At 45.6% G+C, this 15,751-nt stretch overlaps 1 protein-coding gene across 1 annotated transcript in view; it reads left to right on the top strand.

Annotated features, from left to right (window-relative positions):
* Positions 1–15,751, top strand: part of IPPK (inositol-pentakisphosphate 2-kinase) — a 62,910-nt gene that overhangs the window by 15,903 nt on the left and 31,256 nt on the right. The window contains exons 2-3 of the mRNA XM_044301539.1: positions 10,305–10,450; positions 11,251–11,401. Of these exons, the coding sequence (XP_044157474.1) occupies positions 10,305–10,450; positions 11,251–11,401 (297 nt within the window). The remainder of the gene's footprint in view (positions 1–10,304; positions 10,451–11,250; positions 11,402–15,751) is intronic.

Consider the following 15,751-nt stretch of genomic DNA (forward strand, 5'->3'; position numbering starts at 1 on the left):
GCTCTTTGGAATGTGTGCCCCTTTGCCCACCTAGGTGGCAAAAAAGTGACACACATCTGGTATCGCCGTACTCGGGAGAAGTTGGGGAATGTGTTTTGGGGTGTCATTTTACATATACCCATGCTGGGTGAGAGAAATATCTTGGCAAAAGACAACTTTTCCCATATTTTTATACACAGTTGGCATTTGACCAAGATATTTATATCACCCAGCATGGGTATATGTAAAATGACACCCCAAAACACATTGCCCAACTTCTCCTGAGTACGGCGATACCAGATGTGTGACACTTTTTTGCAGCCTGGGTGGGCAAAGGGGCCCACATTCCAAAGAGCACCTTTAGGATTTCACCGGCCATTTTTTACAGATTTTGATTTCAAACTACTAACCACACATTAGGGCCCCTAAATTGCCAGGGCAGTATAACTACCCCACAAGTGACCCCATTTTGGAAAGAAGACACCCCAAGGTATTCCGTGAGGGGCATGGCGAGTTCCTGGAATTTTTTATTTTTTGTCTCAAGTTAGTGGAATATGAGACTTTGTAAGGAAAAAATAAAAAAAATCATAATTTTCCGCTAACTTGTGACAAAAAATAAAAAATTCTAGGAACTCGCCATGCCCCTCACGGAATACCTTGGGGTGTCTTCTTTCCAAAATGGGGTCACTTGTGGGGTAGTTATACTGCCCTGGCATTCTAGGGGCCCTAATGTGTGGTAAGTAAAAAAGTGACACACATCTGGTATCGCCGTACTCGGGAGAAGTTGGGGAATGTGTTTTGGGGTGTCATTTTACATATACCCATGCTGGGTGAGAGAAATATCTCTGCAAAAGACAATTTTTCCCATTTTTTTATTTTTTTTTATACAAAGTTGGCATTTGACCAAGATATTTATCTCACCCAGCATGGGTATATGTAAAATGACACCCCAAAACACATTCCCCAACTTCTCCTGAGTACGGCGATACCACATGTGTGACACTTTTTTGCAGCCTAGATGCGCAAAGCGGCCCAAATTCCTTTTAGGAGGGCATTTTTAGACATTTGGATCCCAGACTTCTTCTCACGCTTTCGGGCCCCTAACATGCCAGGGCAGTATAAATACCCCACATGTGACCCCATTTTGGAAAGAAGACACCCTAAGGTATTCAATGAGGGGCCTGGCGAGTTCATAAATTTATTTATTTTTTGGCACAAGTTAGCGGAAATTGATTTTTGTTGTATTTTCTCACAAAGTCTCCCTTTCCGCTAACTTGGGACAAAAATTTCAATCTTTCATGGACTCAATATGCCCCTCAGCGAATACCTTGGGGTGTCTTCTTTCCGGAATGGGGTCACATGTGGGGTACTTATACTGCCCTGGCATTTTAGCGGCCCTACAGCGTCAGAAGAAGTCTGGAATATAAATGTCTAAAAAAATTTACGCGTTTGGATTCCGTGAGGGGTATGGTGAGTTCATGTGAGATTTTATTTTTTGACACAAGTTAATGGAATATGAGACTTAGTAAGAAAAAACAAAAACAAACAAAAACTTTCCGCTAACTTGGGCCCAAAAAAATGTCTAAATGGTGCCTTACAGGGGGTGATCAATGACAGGGGGGTGATCAGGGAATCTATATGGGGTGATCACCCCCCTGTAAGGCTCCATTCAGACATCCGTATGATTTTTTACGGATCCACGGATACATGGATCGGATCCGCAAAACACATGCGGACGTCTGAATGGAGCCTTACAGGGGGGTGATCAATGACGGAGGTGATCAGGGAGTCTATATGGGTGATCACCCCTCTGTCATTGATCGGCCCCCTGTAAGGCTCCATTCAGACGTCCGCATGTGTTTTGCGGATCCGATCCATGTATCCGTGGATCCGTAAAAAATCATACGGACGTCTGAATGGAGCCTTACAGGGGGGTGATCAATGACAGGGGGGTGATCAGGGAGTGTATATGGGGTGATCACCCCCCTGTCACTGATCACCCCCCTGTAAGGCTCCATTCAGACGTCCGTATGCGTTTTGCGGATCTGATCCATGTATCCGTGGATCCGTAAAAATCATACGGACGTCTGAATGGAGCCTTACAGGGGGGTGATCAATGACAGGGGGGTGATCAGGGAGTCTATATGGGCTGATCAGTGGTTTATAAAGGGTTAATAAATGACAGGGGGGGTGTAGTGTAGTGGTGTTTGGTGCTACTTTAGTGAGCTGCCTGAGTCCTCTGGTGGTCGATCCTAACAAAAGGGACCACCAGAGGACCAGGTAGCAGGTATATTAGACGCTGTTATCAAAACAGCATCTAATATATCTGTTAGGGGTTAAAAAAATCACATCTCCAGCCTGCCAGCGAGCGATCGCCGCTGGCAGGCTGGAGATCCACTCGCTTACCTTCCGTTCCTGTGAGCGCGCGCGCGTTCACAGGAAATCTCGGCTCACGCGAGATGACGCCTATTGGCGTTAGTGTGACCTGGGAGAGCCGCCGCGATGACGCCTTTCGGCGTTAGCGTGGCGGCAAGCGGTTAACTTGGTCAAAAACCGCCTGTCTTTAATCCTATCCCCAAGACCTTGCACATTCCAAGTAAAAATTGTAACTGCCATCAGACCCGCCAACAAATTCCCATAATATAGATATAATCCAAACCTCCAACCCCACCATCTTGGGAGACACATCGCAACCCTCCCCCTACCCCCCCCACAAACTTCTTGATCTGCCACATCACTGCACAGAACACTTACCCAAGACCACTATTCCCCCTCTCTCCCTTCCCACCGACATCTAAAGTAGAAAAAGGGAACATCAAAAGGAAAAGTGATCATAAAGAAACTACTTAAATATTATTCCGATCCAGCCAGTCTATAGCAGAGTCCGAGGTATTAAAAAAATGGGTTTCACCATTAAAAATGATTCTTAGTTTAGCTGGATAGACAAATGAATATCTAACGTCTCTTTAGAGAAATCCGGGGAAGAAAAAAAGCTATTTGCTTCCATTATATACGATAGGAGGACACTCCCTTACCCTTCTCCAAACCATATCTGTTTCGTGACTTCAAATTCTTCACCAAAAGTATCTGTGGCTGCCTCCCAGGGATAGATTTGCCCCCTGGCACCTGGTGTGCCCTTTCCACCAGAAACAGAGAGAAATGTTCCTTCCCAAACCTTTGCTGAATTAAAGGGACTCTGTCACCAGTTTCTAACCCCCCCCCCCCCTTTTAAAACTATTGTTCTCTCCATGGTGCCCTTGTCATTACAAAGCTGTTGTTATAAGATAAATCCGCCGTCTAGTTTTGATAAAAATCGCTTTTATCTAACCTGTCAATCTTCTGGATAAGGTGCCCAGGGCGTTTCTGAAGGTCTGAATCTGCCGCTCTCCGCCGCCGCCGTTGGTGCCCAGCTCCTCCCCTGATCCTTTCAGCGCCACCTGGATGTAATGAAATCCGCCTCCGGCTCTCCTCAGTGCCCCCTCCTCCTTTTCAAAGATCCTGCGCGTGCGCACAGGCCTGTGCCTGATGCGCCCGTGCGGACTTTTAGATTCTGCCTCGTTGAGCGAAGCGCGCGCGCGTTCGCGCATGTTCGTGCGCGCATGCGCACTTCGCTCTATGAGGCAGAATCTAAAAGTCCGCACAGGCGCATCAGGCACAGGCCTGTGCGCACGCGCGGGATCTTTGAAAAGGAGGAGGGGGCACTGAGGAGAGCCGGAGGCGGATTTCATTACATCCAGGTGGCGCTGAAAGGATCAGGGGAGGAGCTGGGCACCAACGGCGGCGGCGGAGAGCGGCAGATTCAGACCTTCAGAAACGCCCTGGGCACCTTATCCAGAAGATTGACAGGTTGGATAAAAGCGATTTTTATCAAAACTAGACGGCGGATTTATCTTATAACAACAGCTTTGTAATGACAAGGGCACCATGGAGAGAACAATAGTTTTAAAAAGGGGGGGGGGGGGGGGGGGGTTAGAAACTGGTGACAGAGTCCCTTTAAGGTCTGTATCAATTTGGCAAGATTTCTTTCCTCAGAGCCTTCAACTAGACCCCAAATTCTCAAGTTGCATCTCCTAGACCTGTCCTTCAGATCCACAATCTTCTTTTTAAGAATGTTAACCTCCATTCTCAATGTGGAAGTTACAGATTTCAATATTTTAGCTTCGTTCTCCAAAGCCCTCACAGTTTTTTCTATAGTTGTAACTCTCTCAGATCTTTGTAACATCGTCCCTTATCAGAACCACATCTGTCTGATCACCCCGAGCTGCGTTGAGATATTTTGTATTAAATCTCTATTTATTAAATTTTTTTTGACCGCTGCCAGAATTCTTTGGGTGCAGAAGGCTCCACAGTAGATGAATCGTTTAACTCTTCCCTCCTCACCACTTCATTCTGGAGATCCTCCTCCATTACTTCGCCCACTTTAAGGCTAGGTCTACACAACAACATTTGTCACGCAACAATTTTTATAATTATAGTCTATGGCAGTGATGGCTAACCTTGGCACTCCAGCTGTGGTAATACTACAACTCCCAAGATGCCCAGCTTGCTTGGCTGCTCTTAGAACTGTATAGAAGTAAATGGAGCATGCTGGGAGTCATAGTTTCACCACAGCTGGAGTGCCAAGGTTTAGCCATCACTGGTCTATGGTGTCGCACTGCGACGCGACAGTCGCAAAAAATCCATTTGAGATGGATTTTTCTGCGACTGTCGCAGTGTGACACCATAGACTATCATTATAAAAATTGTTGCGCGACAAATGTTGCAGTGTAGTTGTGCCCTATCTGTTGCGCGACTTATTGTCGTCGTGTAGACCTAGCCTAAATCCGGGATTTTTTTTTACCATTTACATCAAACATTCTAATGTTTTCTGCCCCATTTTTTTTAGACTTATGTTCCGCTGAGTGTCTATTTTGCTTAGGGGCCATTCCCCCCCCCCCCCCGTTTCCCTTCCTCTCTTTTTTTGATTTTTATGTATAGTGTTGGCGGAAGATGGCTTATTCATAGAACGAGGAGGCAGGAGGTGACATTGAGGCAGGTGAAAAAACAGCCAGCCAAACCTTCCGATCCTATCGGGAGTGGAGGCAGGAGGTAAATTGATCATGGAGCCAGGCAGCAAGAGGTAGCATTGAGGCAGGTGGAGGCGGATAAAGACTAAAAAGTCAGACCGCCAACCTTCCGATCCTCCTGTCTATAGTAGAGGAGACAGAGAAAGCCGGTAGGAGCCCGTCCCCTCCTAAGTCCAGGGAACACGGACTCCAATGGGGGGCACCTCCACTTATCACTGGCGGCACCATCAACATCCAGAAAGGCTCCATTACATGTGGACTCCGAAGTTCACCACAACGGGGTAGGAGGAGAGAGGGGAGGCGTGACGTAGCTCCTCCATACGCCATCACGTAATCGTTAGCGACGTGATATTAGTTGTTCCTAATGCGTGTTCACGCCTGTGGTCACTAGCGTGGCCTTTTCTACAGCTTTATATATTCATGTTTTATGGTATGCAGCCTTATCACGAGGAAGGATCAGTATGTATAGATCTGCGTAGACGCTCTACTGTCCTGTTTTTCTGGTTTTAAGACGCTTCAATAAAAATCTTTAATTAGATGCTGGATTTCTCTCTTGGTCTTCAGTATTTCTACGCTTTTTCTCCTTGCTTCCGTGCATCCTAGCAGCTGAGCTGGACTGACTTTTTTTTATTATTTTTTTTTTTTATTGCTTTCTTGTGATCAGCTGCACTTTTCGAGGCTAAATGGGTTTGCCCAAAATTGTGTGGCCTATTAATCAGACATGTCCTACAGGTTGCTGGGCTGGGACTGGGCAGGTTGCTGAAAACAAAAAAGTCCTGTTTCAAGTGACCTTCAGGCCATAACATTTGCTCCTGTTGACTCTGCTGGCTATGTGTTTGTTCAGGTAGTGGTCTCCTCTTTAACCCCTTAAAACATGCATTGGAAGCTGGAGGAAGACGTACGCTACATCACCAAAAGGAGTGCAGGGGTTTGTCTCCCAAAATTATGCTGAAAATACCAAGGCACCATATGGTTATATGGTAAAGATAAAGTTATAGCTGCTAGAATGCTGGGCGGCAGAACACCAGCTTTTCTTCTGGTCCTTCAGGCTTAACTTGCTGCGGTCACTTGGGGTGTATGTGCACGTCATCACTACAGCCACGGTAAAAAATAAATAAAAGCCAAGAGTTAAAAGGGTTCCTCTGGATAGGTCATATGTTTCTGATCGGTGGGGATCCTATACCCGGGACCCCGCCGATCAGCTGTTTGAGAAGGCACCGGCTCCTGTGAGCACCGCTGCCTTCCTCTGGATAGGTCATCAGTATAAAAGTCTCGGAAAACCCCTTTAAAGGGAGTCTGTCACCTCATTTTCACCAATATAATGCCTCTTGCACATGAACCGTGTTTTAGCAAATTGCAGATCCACAAAACACAGATGCTGTCCATGTGCCTTTTGCAATTTGCGGAAAGGAACAGACTGCCCATTATAGAAATGACTATTCTTGTCCGCAAAACGGACAGGAATAGGACATGATCTATAGTTTTTGCGTGGCCACGGAACGGAGCAACGGATGCGGATAGCACAGGGAGTGCTGTCCGCATCTTTTGCAGCCCTATTGAAGTGAATGGGTCTGCACCCGAGCCGCAATAAATGCGTCTCGGATGTGGACCCAAACCACGGTTGTGTGCAAGAGGCCTAACTAAGAGCACTGCCCCACAGAAGATTGCAGACACATTCCAAACCTACCTGCATGCACTATGTCTCTGTATTCTATGTCCAGGGAAAGCACTATTATTCTGCTGGAAAACCGCTCCCAAGTGCCCAGCTGAAAGTGAAAGTAAAAACCGCTTTTACTCCGGACTCCATTTCTAACAGCTATATCTATATATAATCCTACGATTCTGGTATCGTTTGAAAGATTGGAATGCCAGCTTTCAAACAAGGTCATATTTCTAGCTGGTACCAATCCCAAGAAATAAGCAACTAAAGCAGCCCTCCCCTCTTCAGTCTGGTTTGCTTTGGGCACTTGGGAGCCATTTTCCAGCAGAATAAAAGAACTTTTCCTAGACATGGAACACGGGCACAACGTGCACACTGGTATACTTGGAAAGCGTCTGCAATCTTCTATGGGGCAGTGCTCTTAGTTATATAGGTGAAAAAGAGGTGACCGACCAGAGAAGCAGCCCTCGCCCGGCAGGGGGTTAAATAGGTATAGCTCCTCTTTGGATATTTTATATTTGTCAGTCTCTTTGGGCAAACTTTTGATTGTCTTGGAAAATCAATTTAGGGATCATTCACATCAGTCATTCATATTGGTGTTGTGTCCACGGATCAATTGAATTCTATATGTGTAGTCGGGCATCCACTGGAGCACATACTACGCACTTTGGTCCGTTTTGTGGACAGAAGGCGTCCACTATTCATTGGGTCTGTGGATGCCTCCGATAGCACACAGATATCCTTCATCTGCACTCATCCATTAAATGGGAGATTGGCCAATTTTTTTAAAGTAAAACATAAGGTTGCTGTTTTCTGTAGGCGCAAAAAAACTGATCAGCGATTATGAAAAAACACTGACATGCCCTGAACTCGGACATTTGCATCCACAAAACGGTCTTTATCCACAGGATGGGGAAAAGTGTGTGATGGGTGGGCGTTCACCGATCACTACAATGGGGGCCGCTATTCCCCGTTTGAATGGAGTGGCATACGCACGTACGTGCCTGCAGCTCTATTTAACTCTATGGGACTGGTGGAGATGGTAGTACAGAAGTGCTTCTAGAAGTAGTAACCTAATCACGTTAAAACTATTAGTTTCTACAATGTGACTCCTGATCTATAAGAATAATGAGGTTATTGTGGTGACCACATGACTGGCCCGCATGAATCCTAAACCACACTGGTTATTTTTGGTAAAATTACCATGCTAACGAAATAATTCAGATGAAAAGAACGAGTGACTGTATAATGAAATGGGGCTGGTCGGAGTCATCCCGAGAGGGTGCTGCTAGCTGTCCACTCCACGTGAGTGCTGAGATCACCAGTGTCATTGTAGGTATGACCTCAGTAGTCATTAGACCATGAGTTACAGTGTTGGCGTGCAGCTTAGGTCATATGTATAACTTGTGGTCACCCTTCCTCAAAAGTCCTGCTGACATTAAAAGTCAGGAAACGCTGCGGCCACTGATTAGCTGAGCAGATATCTTCTGTCATTTCCTGTTCCGGATCAGTACACACAGGAAGTGAAGAGCAGCAAGGAACCAGTGAGCTGCAACGGGTATAGATGAGGGTAAAGGGTAACCATTCTTTCCAGGACGTCCTCCATGACCGCACACATGGAGGATTTCCTTATATACCTCTAAAGGGACAGGAAGCACAAAGAGGTTAAAAGCCCATCCCTTCCAACACCAGTGTTCTTTCTGTCCCTTACAGGTCAGCAGCCAACAGAGAGGATTCCTGTTATGGGAAGAAGTTTATGCATTGGCATAGGAGCCCAGGATAGGATCGGGGGGTTTATGTCTCTTCCATCCCAGAACCGGAGGACTCGGCTAGCAACCCTTATGGCGGGTCCCCTGGCCTTACCAGTAGCCATTGAGGCCACTGGGTCTAGTTGCGATGTTTGCTTCCTCTCTGGAGAGGTTCCGGGCTCCATACTGCATCCTCCTTCTCCGTTGCTTTCCATGTGCAGGGCGCAGCCATGCCCAGTTCGGTGGGCCTTTGCTGGCCTAGCAATGCAGGAGTCCCCATTAGGAGTGAACTTGCATTATCCAGATTGGGATTCTCCTGTAGGATGGAGTCCCAGAAGAGGGGGGAGCAGACTTGCGGCGGCAGGGGGCAGGATGTTAAAGGTATAGTGGGAGATCAAATGTTTTTGTACTCCACCATGGAAGGTCCAGTGTCTGGTCGGTCTGTGCTGGGTTCAGAGCCTCCTGCCCAGGGTCATGTAAGTCAGGTGTGCTGGATAGGCCCTGTAATAATACTTTATGATTTCTGCATAGCTAGCAGTTTGCTTTGTAATTTCAGGATGATAAAGATATGGTGCATAAAAATCCTTCTGAAGCTAAAAAGAAAGTGAAAAGATGCGCTACTTGTGCTAAGAAGCTGGCAGAGTCTTACTTTAAGCAACCTTGAAGCTCCCTGCATTGATGAAGTGATAAATGAACAGCCATCTTTATTAGCTGAAATTACGAAGCTCATAAAGGCGGAAGTACACTCCTCAGTGGTCAAATGAATGCCACAATATGTTCCGCAGTCTCATGTTAAAGGGAATCTGTCACCCACTTTTACCATTTTAAGCTGGCACCATCGCTATGTTGACTAAATTACCTTATTTCCAGCAGTCTTCTTTTTACTTATTTTCGTTTTGTAGTTTTGATATAAAAGCGATTTTTATGTTATGCTAATTAGGGTCCAAGGTGCCCAGAGGGGCGTTTTTTTTTCCTTCTCCGGTGCCCAGTGACGCCCCCCTGCAGTGCCCAAGAGCGCCTCCTGATCATCAAATAACCTCCCACAGCCTGGCAAACGGTTCCGCCCCCTGCCCACGTCATAGTCTACCTTATAGAAATGCCCCGTCCTTCTTCCTGTCTGTGGCCAGAAAACTCGCACAGGCGCAGTACCGCCTGCAAGATCATTAACCTCCTGAGGGCAACAGCCTCAAAAGTCTCACTGGGCATGCGCCGAGCCCAGTGATCTGACCTGAGCGCTGTTGCCCTCAGGACGTTGATGATCCCGCAGGCGGTACTGCGCCTGCGCGAGTTTTCTGGCCGCAGACAGGAAGAAGGACGGGGCATTTCTATAAGGTAGACTATGACGTGGGGAGGGGGTGGAACCGTTTGCCGGGCTGTGGGAGGTTATTTGAGCATCAGGAGGCGTTCTTGGGCACTGCAGGGGAGCGTCACTGGGCACCGGAGAGTGAAAAAAACGCCCCTCTGTGCACCTTGGACCCTAATTAGCATATCATAAAATCGCTTTTACATCAAAACTACAAAATGAAATTAAGTAAAAAGAAGACTGCTGGAAATAAGGTACTTTAGCCAACATAGCGATGGTGACAGCTTAAAATGGTAAAAGCAGGTGACAGATTCCCTTTAAAAGACCTAGAGTTGATATTGACTTAGATTCAGAGGATGAGTCCACTAGTAACATTGGATCAGAGGGAGAAATAGGATGATAATGGGGAATGATGTAATTGCTTATTGTCCTGTGGAAGAGGGGGAAAATTGTATTTTATTTTTTTTTCGTCCGATTTAGACGTTCTTGTTTCTGGTGTCCGTCGGACAATGAACGTAGAATTAGTCGCCCAACCACATTCTATACAGGACGAGATGTTTGGCGGACTAAAAGCAAAAAAGATAAACGTCTTCCCACTGAATGAAAATGTAAAATTACTCATATTGGAAGAATGGGAGGAGGCAGAAAAGAGGTTGAAGAATGATCTAGCCTTTAATGCAGAAGATACAAAGTTGTGGGTGGATACCCAAATATTGATATGCCCATTGCAAAAGTAATAAAAACAAAAACAAAATAAAAATCCTTGCCCTTTGAAGATTACTCTTAACTTAACTTAACTTAAAGGGGTTCTGCACTTTCATTTAACTGATGATCTATCCTCTGAATAGATCATCAGCACCTGACCGGCGGGGGTCCGACACCCTGGACCCCCGCCGATCAGCTGTTTGAGAAGGCAGCGGCGCTCCAGCAACGCCGCGGCCTTATTACTGTTCACTTGAATGGAGCTTAGCCGCGCCCACGCTAGTTGATACTAGTCGTGACGTCAGTGGGCCGGCGGCCCGGTGGTAAACAGTGAGAAGACCGCGGCGCTGCTGCCTTCTTAAACAGAAGCGATCAGAAGCTGATGATCTATCCAGAGGATAGATCATCAGTTAAATGAAAGTGCAGAACCCCTTTAAGGACTATGGATAGAAAAATAGATGGTCTTCTAAAAAGAAAAAATTCTGGGAGGTCTCTTCTGCATTGATCAAAACAAACAATGCCGCTACTTCATTGTCTCGATCGTTATTTTTATGGCTCTTCCAGCTAGACTACAGTCTAAAGATGAAAACCTCCAGGGAAGAAATTCTTAAGTCCATTCCACTCTTAAAAATGGCAACTTCGTTTGTCTCTGATGCTTTGGCAGCTGCTAGAGGCAGTTCCCTTTCAAATGATGGGCGTTGTGGCTTAAAACTTGGTCAGGGGACATTGTATCAAAAAATAAGCTTTGTAATATTCAATTTTCAGGTACTTATGTTTTTGGCCCTGTTCTAGATTCTATTCTGGAAAACGCTACAGACAAAAAAAAGGGTTTCCAGAGGACAAAACTAAAAAGTCCCAGTCCTTTCAGAAGCCAGGACCCGATATATACGTCAGTGTAACAGAGGCAAGGGTGAATCGGGAAGGTGGAGTTACCGAAAGGAAGGTACCGAAAGAAAGGACTGAAAAACTTCCTTCCACAGTGGGACGAAATTACTCACAATACTTGGATTTTAAAAACAATAGAGGAAGGATACAGAATAGAATTTTTATATCCTCCCCCAAAGAAATTTGTTGTGACATATTTCACGCAAACAGAACAGAATTCTGCGATAATGTCAGATTTGGAAAAACGATTGCGTCTACAAGCCATCAAGCCAGTACCTCCAGAAGAAATCGGTCTGGGATATTACTCTAGAGTTATAACAACTGTGCTACAAAGTCACAAGAGGGTTACTTCTGCCATCTATGGTAAGATCTAGAAGACATTCCATTCCTGGTTAGTTTCTCTTAACAGTCAGTTTTCCCTTCTATTCAGGACATTCTAGAATTTCTAGAGGAAGGTTTTGACATGGGTCTCAGGCCCAGTACTATAAAAGTTCAGATTTCGGCTTTGAGTTGGTTTCTTGACTTCCCTTTAGCAGAGCACAGTTGGATTAAAACAATTTCTCGGGCCATCTCCAGAAACCGGCCTCCTGTAAAAAATAAATAAAAAATAAAAAAAATAATATAAGTCGCTCCTTGGGACTTGTCACTAGTATTGGAGCACCTATGTAATCCTCCTTTTGAGCCTCTAGAAAACTTGAATCAAAATGCTCTTTCAAAACAGTATTTCTAGTGACCATAACATTGGCTAGGAGAGATGCAGAAATGAGGATTCTGGATGACAGGGTGATCTTAAAATTTGGCCCAGGCTTTATGCCAAAAGTCGTCATATCTTTTCATTGTAATCAGGAAATGGTTCTACCCTCTTTTTGTACAGATCTGAAGAATGCAAAAGAACAACGTTTCCATACTCTAGATCAGTGATGGCGAACCTATGGCACGGGTGCCAGAGGCGGCACTCAGAGCCCTCTCTGTGGGCACCCGCACTGTGAAAAAAGTCTATGGTGTACCAATATGCCTTAGACTTTTCCTGCCAATCATCAGCGCAGGGCGCACTATGAACAGCACAGGCAGGGCACTGAATGTAGGCAGGCTTTAATAGCTAAATGATAAAGTAAATGGAATATACACTATACTGGACTGTAGACTATAGTATTCAGGTTAAATTGGCATGTTGGCACTTTGCGATAAATACATGGGTTTTGGGTTGCAGTTTGGGCACTCGGCTTCTAAAAGGTTCGACATCACTGCTCTAGATGTTTGTCGTTCAGTAATACAATATTTAGAAGTCACTCGCCCCTTCAGGAAAGATTCGACTTTATTTGTACAATTTGCAGAGCAGAATAGGGGAAAACAAGCTTCAAAATCCACTATTGCAAGATGGATTAAATCAAGAACAATCAAGCAAGTTTATACTTCCCAGAACAAAGACTACCCATTCAAAGTCACAACCCATTCTACTCGAGCAGTGGCTGCTTCTTGGGTGGAAAGAGCTAATGCCTCAGTGGAAGAAGTCTGCACGGCAGCTACCTGGTCTACAGACTAGACCTATCGGCTAATAGAGACCAAGCCTTTGGACGTAAAGTCCTACAGGCTTTGGTCCCTCCCTAAAGTAGTAATTTCATGCAGAGGCTGTATGAAAGATTAGGCTTCATGCTATGGACCCGCTGGCACTCTGTGTGCTGTTTATGGTGCCCCAGTGGGCGCTAGCAGGTGGAAATTGATGCTAAAAAGTGCGCCATATTTAGGCTTTAGTACAACAAATCTGTCTAAAGGTTTAGGCCACACCACCTAATAGTTTACCCCCATAGTTTAGTCATTTGTCTAGCATGCCTCAAAAAGGATTTTTATTTTTTTTAATATAAATTTTTTTAAGTATAAAACAGGTGAAAACTGATTAATAAATGTGGACCATTGTATCCAGTTCTAGAACGGTATTATTTCTGTGTAATCAGTTATTGTTTTAGGCTGCATCCACATCTGCATTTCTAATCCCGGTAGTATGTTCCTGCATATCAACAGAGTTCCGGAATTGCTAGATTTGGCATAGCCGGACACCACGGCAACTGTGTGCTGTTCACAATAATGGAGTCCGCTGAGTTTCCGACACGAATACTGGCATTATGCCAGACAAAATACCAATGCACGCACCATTATTTTGTATGACAGAATGACTGTGTTTATGCCGGAAACCTAGTGGACTGCAATATAGTGAATGGGATTCCCCGGGCAGTTCCGGTATTCTGTACATATGCCGGATTAGGAATGCAGATATGGATGGAGCCTGACACACAAAGGAACCATTTACAATGGCCGACACACGGGGAGATGATCGGAATGATGAACCATTTATTCCAGGTCATTGCCCCTCATTAGCAGTCATCACTTATGCATGGGGATGGATGATCCCTGATGTGATTGTTTATCCCCTTATAAATTCATCATTTGTTGGCAGCACATCCCTGTTTACACAGGGCTATCTGCTGCCGACATGCAATGACTATGTGCTGATGATTTGTCAGGTGATCGGCTGAACATGGGGCAATTATTAGGAACAAGCGTTTGTATAAGCATTTGTCCCCACTAATTGTCCCAATCCTTGGTCCATGTAAAAGGACCTAATGCGATTGAAAGTTGCATCTCTTCTGAATTGTTTTGCCTAATCTTAAGGACTCATGCACACGAACGTGGGTCTCCTGTGCCATGCATTGAGAACTGCAAAATGTGGTCCCAAATGTATGGGCACCGTCCGTGTGGCCTGCTCTGGCAGGTGCCAGGGGTGCACCTAGCCTTTCTGCTGCCTTAGGCGAATACTGAAACGGCGCCCTTTCCCCCCAATGCCAATTTCTTAGCCTAACCCCTTTGCCACAATGAAAGCACTCATTGCCCTTGACCCTTCTGCTGCCCCCTCTTGTCCCTACCTGGTGCTGCCTGAGGCGATCTCCTCACCTGGCCTCATTAGTGGTGCACCCCGCCACCTTGACGGGGTCTGTGATCCGTCTGCACTGCAAAAGAAATAGAGCATGTTTTGTTGTTTTTACCTTTCCTGAAGCACGGACCGGAATGCCACGCTCTGTAGCGCCTCAGTGGCCCTCTGCTCCGCGCTCCGCTCTGTATCTTTCAAATTGCGGACCCATTCACATCCTGAGGATAGATCACCTGTAGAGATGAGCGAATCCACCGGATTAAACATCCGAAGTCGATTCGCATCAAACTTAGAATGCTATACGGAGCGAGTGCTACATACAGTATTAGAATGTATTGGCTCCTATAAGGAGAAGTTATTACTTCGCAAAGTCTTGCGAGACTTAAGGTAATTTCAAAAATTAATTTCTACTGTAAAAAAAACATTTCCCGAACTCTGGTTAGTTTCCAAGGTACAGTATTCTAACGAAGTTTTATGCGAATCAACTTTTGCTCATCCCTAGTCATCAATATTAAAGGGACTCTGTCACCACTTTCTAACCCCCCCTTTTAAAACTATTGTTCTCTCCATGGTGCCCTTGTGATTACAAAGGTGTTGTTATAACATAAATTCGCCGTCTCGTTTTGATAAAAATACCTTTTATCTAACCTGTCAATCTTGTGGATAAGGTGCCCAGGGCGTTTCTGAAGGTCTGAAGCTGCCGCCCGCCGCCGTGCGCGCACTTCGCTCAATGAGGCTGATTCTAAATGTCCGCACGGGCGCATCAGGCACAGGCCTGTGCGCACGCGCGGGATCTTTGAAAAGGAGGAGGGGGCACTGAGCGAGAGCCGGAGGCGGATTTCTTTACATTCAGGCGGCGCTGAAAGGATCAGGGGAGGAGCTGGGCACCAACGGCGGCGGGCGGCAGCTTCAGACCTTCAGAAACGCCCTGGGCACCTTATCCACAAGATTGACAGGTTAGATAAAAGGTATTTTTATCAAAACGAGACGGCAAATTTATGTTATAACAACACCTTTGTAATCACAAGGGCGCCATGGAGAGAACAATAGTTTTAAAAGGGGGGGTTAGAAAGTGGTGACAGAGTCCCTTTAATATTGCGGTAAACCCCTTTAATTTTTTACTTATGGTAAAAGCTGGAACGAGATCTCGCCCACTATGTAATGCACTAGTTCTCGGTATGGCTGCCGTTACTGCAAGTATCATTTACTAAAGGTGTGAAGTTACAGGACTAAAATAAGTGTTCTGGTTAAATTTAGCCGAGCATCTGTCTGTGGCCCGGGGAGAACACACAGGATCCTCTATGATTGACATTCACACATTACTTGTGCTACTGATGCTTGGAGGTTACACGGCCAACAGAAGGTGTGGGATGGGAGAAAATAACCAAAGTACTGTGCTATGGTATGTTGCCACTGAGGCCAGTGATCGGATGCAGTGGTCACATGGGAATAGAGGCACATCATAGCATCAGTCAAGTAGACCAA

Source organism: Bufo gargarizans, chromosome 7, assembly GCF_014858855.1.
Source record: "Bufo gargarizans isolate SCDJY-AF-19 chromosome 7, ASM1485885v1, whole genome shotgun sequence".
In the NCBI taxonomy this organism is placed as follows: Eukaryota; Metazoa; Chordata; class Amphibia; order Anura; family Bufonidae; genus Bufo; species Bufo gargarizans.